This window comes from Pipistrellus kuhlii, unplaced genomic scaffold (assembly GCF_014108245.1).
Source record: "Pipistrellus kuhlii isolate mPipKuh1 unplaced genomic scaffold, mPipKuh1.p scaffold_m20_p_10, whole genome shotgun sequence".
Lineage (NCBI taxonomy): Eukaryota > Metazoa > Chordata > Mammalia > Chiroptera > Vespertilionidae > Pipistrellus > Pipistrellus kuhlii.
In genome coordinates this window covers 36929816-36935962 of record NW_023425405.1, presented here as the reverse complement: position 1 = coordinate 36935962, position 6147 = coordinate 36929816, and the positions used below count along the sequence as shown (strand labels likewise).

Sequence of the window (6147 nt, the reverse complement as noted above, 5' to 3'; positions counted from 1 at the left end):
AAGACCACCAGGCTGGAGGGAGCGGGGCTGAGGGTGGAGATGGCTGAGGAGTCTGAGCAAAGCAAAGAAGCATCTTGTGGCATTATCTGTTTTTATTTTCAAACGGAGAGAAATACTAGTTCTAGTGAGTTCAGCTGAGTAAAAGTGTGTTGAGAGAACAGGATTCGCTCAACCTGGAACTGAAAGAAGTAGTGAGAGATCAGAATTTACCGGCCTGGAGATAGTAAGAAAGATAAAGGTGGCTAACCTATGGGGTAGATAGGAATGGGTTGGAGAGGGAAAATACTAGTGCAGAGGTGCTCACTTGGAAAACTTTGAATAAGGACTAATAGAGGGCTCAGTGAGGGGCTGGCAGTGGAGATAGGAGAATAGCTTTGAGCTCTCAGTTGGAGATAGAATCAGGCCAAGCTTCTGATGGGTAAGGACAAAGACAGAATCAAGGATGACGTCAAGGATATTAATTTTGCAGTACAGGCAGCCCTTGAGTTACAATAGTTTGATTCACGATTGTTTGACTTTACGAAGGTATGAAAGTGATGCGCGTTCGGTAGAAACTGTGCTTGGAATTGGCAATGTTGATCTTTTTCCGGCTAGTGCCACGCAGCAGCATAGTCTGTCCTAGGCTGGGCAGTGGCAGTGAGCTGCAGGTCCCTGTCCAACACTCGACCACCAGGGTAAACAGCTGCAATTCTACAGCAGCCATTTTCAACCAGTGCGCCACAATAATTTTTAAAACATGCAATACCTGTCTATTTAGTCAGGGGCACTGACCTTGTTTCCCTTAGGTCACATGTGTCAAACACAAGGCCCGCGGGCCAAATCCGTCCTGCCAGGCCTTGCAATGTGGCCCGCACCGCGCTGTCATCACTGCACTCCGCTGCGTTTCCATCACAATGACAGTTTATGACTGTTCAGTAAACCATTCGGCCCGAGATTTAGGCTGGATTTTAGATTTTGGCCCCTTCTCTGATTGAGTTCGACACCCCTACCTTAGGTTGTCAAATAAAATAAACGACAGAAGCCAACACAATCGCTGTATGATGGGACTGGATCAAAATTATACCCATTTTTGGTCAGATCAGCAAAAATAGATAATTTTCAGTGTGCTGATTTTTAATAATTAGTTTATGTGTGCCGTGAGATTTTTTTAAAGAAGGTTGAAAATCACTGTTCTACAGTATACTGTGTTGACAGTGTATTTCGGATATTGTGTTCTGCACATGGTTAACATAAGCTAGGCTAGTGGTGGCAAACTCATTAGTCACAGAGCCAACTATTAACAGAACAATGATTGAAACTTCTTTGGAGAGCCAAATTTTTTAAACTTAAACTTCTTCTAATTCCACTTCTTCAAAATACACTCACCCAGGCCATGGTATTTTGTGGAAGAGCCACACTCAAGGGGTCAAAGAGCCGCATGTGGCTCTTGAGCCGCAGTTTGCCAACCATGGGGCTAGGCTAAGCTATGATGTTCGATAGGTTAGTTGTATTAAATGCTTTTTTATGGTATCTCCAACTTGCTTTCAAATAGCTCAGAAAAACAAAACCCTCTATACTTGAAAAGACACAGCAATGCTGCAAGCTGATGGCTGGTGATTGGTAGATGTAGGTAAAGTGAATGCAGGCAGTCATGGAACTGGCTTTTCATTTTTTCCCCAGCTCTAAACTTTTCAAAAGTTGGGAGGAATTGGTATCTCCAAATTGTTCTCTAATCACATTTGCTGTTACTTCTAATCACTCAATCTAATAAATCTATTTTCTCATTTGTTGAATCTCCCATTAGAATATAGGCAGTGTCTGGTTCACTATTGTATCCTAATGCCTAACTCAGGAATGGCTACAGAGAAGCTATTTAGTATACTAAAAATTTTAAAGTGAACTAAAAGTTATTTTTTGTTGTTAAAAACTATACTAGACTCTTTTATCTTCTTCTCTGTATCTCTTATTTTTTAATAGAATAAAAATCTTGGAAACCAGGAGCAGAAAGCTAAGAGAGCTACTGGGATCCTCCCAACCATTCTCCTTCTCTCACCCATGGAAATTCTTTCATGGAAATCCACGTGAGTAATGAAAAGTACAAGTAGCCAAAGAAAGGTGCGGGGGGTGGTGTAGTGGTGGGTGCTATCAGTTCTTCACTGCTTTGCCAAGTACATATTCCCCCGTCTATGTAAGTTGTGACTCCAAGAAATAATTAAACTGAACAAATCAAACTCTAGAAAAAAGATCAGCCTTAGATTATTTATTATTAACCAGTTACATAAGCAATACACAAAATGAGACCAAAAATGCTGTAATGTAGCTTATATTTTATTTTCTTTGTTCCCCGTATGAGATATTCATGTTTACATTTAGCTGTTGTAGAAGAATGGAGGCAGTGTGAAAAAAACCAAAAGGATATTTATTATCACTCAACCAGATCTCAGATGAAAAGGAATTAGCGCACAGACACACACACACACACACACACACAGGCACAGGCACGTGCTCAAGACCTATGTCCATCTGGTGGTGGCATAGCCCAATTGCAATTTCAGTCTTTTTTACTGACTTGATCTCTTAATAACCAACCAAATTGTGAAAACTCAATATGTGATCACATAAGAGCACCATAAATAAACACACAATATACTTATGATATTAATAGGACCCTTCGTGGCCCAGAGGCCAAAATTTATTTAAGAATTATTTTGTATTTCTAAGACAAGGAATACATGTGCTTATTAACTTATATTTACTTTTGTCCAAATAAAATTTTCAGTAAGTACAATATAAACAGTTTATTTTGTACCTACTATATTCTGATACTTTTAACAAAAGTAGCTTTTTAGATAGTCATTGTTATAATCTAAAATTAAAATTTATGCTTCTTGGTTTTGGCTCCCTAGTGAATAGTATTTAATCTTGCTTTGTTCATCTATGACTTAACATTTTCCCATGGATAATGGAAACAGCAAAAAAACAGTAATTCTTTTAGCAAAAAATAGTTCCAAGACACTTTAGTAACAGAGTACTTAAAAATTAAATAAAAACACAGGCCAAATGAAGAGAGGCCAGGTTTAAGAAAACGTCTATAATTTACATGAAAAAGCCATTAAATGACGCATCTAAAAGCAGAAATCCAACTAATATATAAAAAAAAAAAATGAAAGAAACTATATATGAAAGAAAAGAGTAAACAACAAGATACTCGTTAGTTCTGTGGCAATAGCTTTCTAGAAAGTGGGAGCTGGTCCAGCCTCTGGCATCAGAAACAGAGGACCACCCCTTCCTGGGTGTGTGACTGAACATCTGTGAAACGTTAACAGTGATATAACATCAGTACCTACTCTCTCAGGGCTGTACTTGAAATATAGTGGCAACCATACTTTGGTAAAAACTGTTTGAATTTTAACCCTTCTAGTTTGGCTCTTGCACCTGATTAAACACGGGGGGGGGGGGGGGGAGACACGATGACGACTATTTACCTTAGCTTTCAGGTGGAGACTTGGAGGCTAAGGCAATTTTCCCTTGCCTAGGACCAGGACCACAGGAGAGTAATTCTTACTAACTCAGTAACCGTCGGAGATAGAAACTGTAGATAACCTCTGAGCTCTCCTTCTGTGTTATTGGCTATCGCAAGATAGAGCCACATTCCAATGTCCAGCAGGATGTGATTAGCAACGACCCTGCTGGGCTGACCCCAGTCTTTAGAATGTAGTCTTTAGAATTTAGAACAAAGGAAAATTCCTGTGGTTTGAACCTTTAAAAGGGACTTCCTACCCCTGAAACGGTGCAGTCGTGTGGAGACCACCTGCGTGTGATGCTCTCGCGGCTGTCCTGGCCAGATATTTCAAACATCTTTGCTTGCTTTTTAATTAATTATCAGCCTCTGGTGGTCTTATTTTGAACCCAGGGTTCGACCCCACAACAGTATTTAGGATTAAATGAGATAATGAATGGGTCATTTCTAGTGCATTATTTGGCACTTGGCAGGTAACAAATATTTTGATGATAATGATGCTGAAGATGGGGAAAACCATGAGAAGTGCAGTAAAGTGCTTTTTGGTACGCTACCATGGAAAGTCTCTCTCAAACGCTTAAGATGGGTTTCTAGGAAGTACAGTGAGTGGAAAGAACTCTCTGCCATGAGGCACACACCCTTGGCTTTCAGCCTAGGCCCTGGACAGCTGACTTCAATCTCTCCTGATGAAGTTCACAGTTGAGTTCAATGAGGAGGTTGCTTGGCCTTCCAGCCCCAACATTGATCTCTTCTTTGTAGGTAAAGTAGGAAGAGAGCTGATGGAACACTCCTTACTGATAGAGAATTTGAGTTGCCCTATTTAGTTGATTGTTTTATTTTATGCAAATAAAGAGCTCCTTGACATTCAGCTTTCAATGAGAAAGGAGAGAAATCAACATTGCCAAACACTGCCATGCCTGCTTGTCCCAAAGAAACTCCACGAGGAAACAGCCACGTTCCCATAGTCCCCGAGGACCTGCCTTGAGAATGAAACACAGACCCAATGATGATAGGATTTTAGTTAATCTTTAATACAACTCTAACTCTTTAATAGTAAACAGAGATGTAAAAACAGAACATCCAAACACGCTACCTATCAGTAGTTCCGAATGGTCACAGTGGTCACACTGTTAGAGCAGAGGTCACTCACATGTTAAGGAAATGGGATCTACCCTGGTTCAGTGGAATCCGTGCTCTGGCAGGTGGAAGGAGGAGGGGAGCCTTATTTTGTGCAAAGTATATTCACTTTACCAAGAGCAGCTTTCTTCTCTTTCCTTTACTTGGCATTAAACACACACACACACACACACACACAAAACAAACCTGTTCTTTTTCCTTTATGTTAAAAGTGCAACAAGGACTTAAGGGGCCTTTCCTTCCTAAAATAAAATTAACTATACACATCATACTTCCTGGCTCAACTTTACTAGTTACATTCCCTCAGCAGGAGCCATTCATAGAAAACGAATTGTTAAGAGAAGTGAGCACACTGGCATACCCGAAGTCCACGTTAGAGCTCACAATACAGGGCTCTGTGGTACAAAGTGCCTATGAGCAGCTTCCTATCGTATACAGAGGCCACGGAACTTCCCTGGAGAACAGACCCATTGTTGGCATAAACGATGGTCACTGTAGGCTTCTCCGAGAGAATATTCTGGATGCGGAGAACCTATTCAGGGGAGACAAAGGATTACTATAGAACCACCATACATTCACATCTCTCCATCACCAATGATCCCTGTCTCCCACAATGAAACAATGATTAAGAGAACATGCTGTTGAAAAATAGCAGTTACCAACCTTTTTTAATGCTTAAATTAAAGTACTTTCTTAAACCTTCAAGGAAAGTACTTTCTTAAACTATCTAGTTATTTCCTGCCAACACAGGATTTAGTGTTATTATAGTAATTGAGCATTAATAGGAATACTTCCACACTAGTGTGCCTACTTTGACACAACTTTAGTTCCAACAAAAGCCATGTCATGTGGTGAGCTGACAATAAGCCAGTTATTTAAAAATTGCCAGGATACCACATAGGGGGCCCACATGCCTTTATATAAATGCCTTTTGACTAGCTGCCACCGTAATTTCATACATCAAAAGACTACCTTTCTAAAAGTATTTGAACAATGTGAAAGTCTGCCAATTATTGGCTTAAAGCAATTACAAAACCACTACATTAGTTTACTGTATTATTGGTTGAAAAGGACTACATAAACCATCCCCATGACAGTTTATTGTACTAGTAGTTCAAAAATACTTGAATAATTAAGGTTGAAAAATGAAAACTTAAAAACCTGTGAGGAAGGAGGATTGTTCGGATCATAAATGAACAGCTTCTGGCCGTTAGGATGACAGCCTACCAAGATGTCCCCCGAGGAAGGATCAATAGATAAATTATCCACCAGGGTATCCAACTTGAGTACCTTCCAAATTAAAAATGTCAATAGTTAAATGATGTGGGAAACGTGATTAAATAATTTAAGGCTAACCTTTCCTGCCTCAGTGGCTGAGAAAGGGGGGATTACACACACCTCCCTGCTGCCAGCCTCTTAACAACAATATTGGTTCAAATAAATTTAATCAACTGGTTTAGAGTCACTTTTCATCTCCCCTGAAATTAAGGAAGTTAGGCTAATAACCAACC

The 6147-nt window shown here is 40.0% G+C and overlaps 1 protein-coding gene and 1 long non-coding RNA gene across 5 annotated transcripts in view; one reads left to right on the top strand and one right to left on the bottom strand.

The window, feature by feature from the left end:
* Window positions 1-1951: 1951 nt before the first annotated feature.
* Window positions 1952-6147, top strand: part of LOC118714281 — a 28439-nt gene continuing 24243 nt past the window's right edge. Inside the window, exon 1 of the long non-coding RNA XR_006740973.1 lies at window positions 1952-2060. This is a non-coding gene — a long non-coding RNA (uncharacterized LOC118714281). The remainder of the gene's footprint in view (window positions 2061-6147) is intronic.
* Window positions 2228-6147, bottom strand: part of PON2 (paraoxonase 2) — a 30448-nt gene continuing 26528 nt past the window's right edge. For 3 of the 4 annotated variants that reach the window (XM_036429380.2, XM_036429382.2, XM_045578421.1), the window contains 2 exons: window positions 5798-5926; window positions 4510-5168 (listed from right to left, as the gene is read on the bottom strand). In XM_036429380.2, the coding sequence (XP_036285273.1) occupies window positions 5010-5168; window positions 5798-5926 (288 nt within the window). In that variant the 3' untranslated portion in view covers window positions 4510-5009. Of the gene's footprint in view, window positions 2375-4509; window positions 5169-5797; window positions 5927-6147 lie in introns of those variants that run through there. The other variant, XM_036429381.2, reaches the window with a different exon arrangement.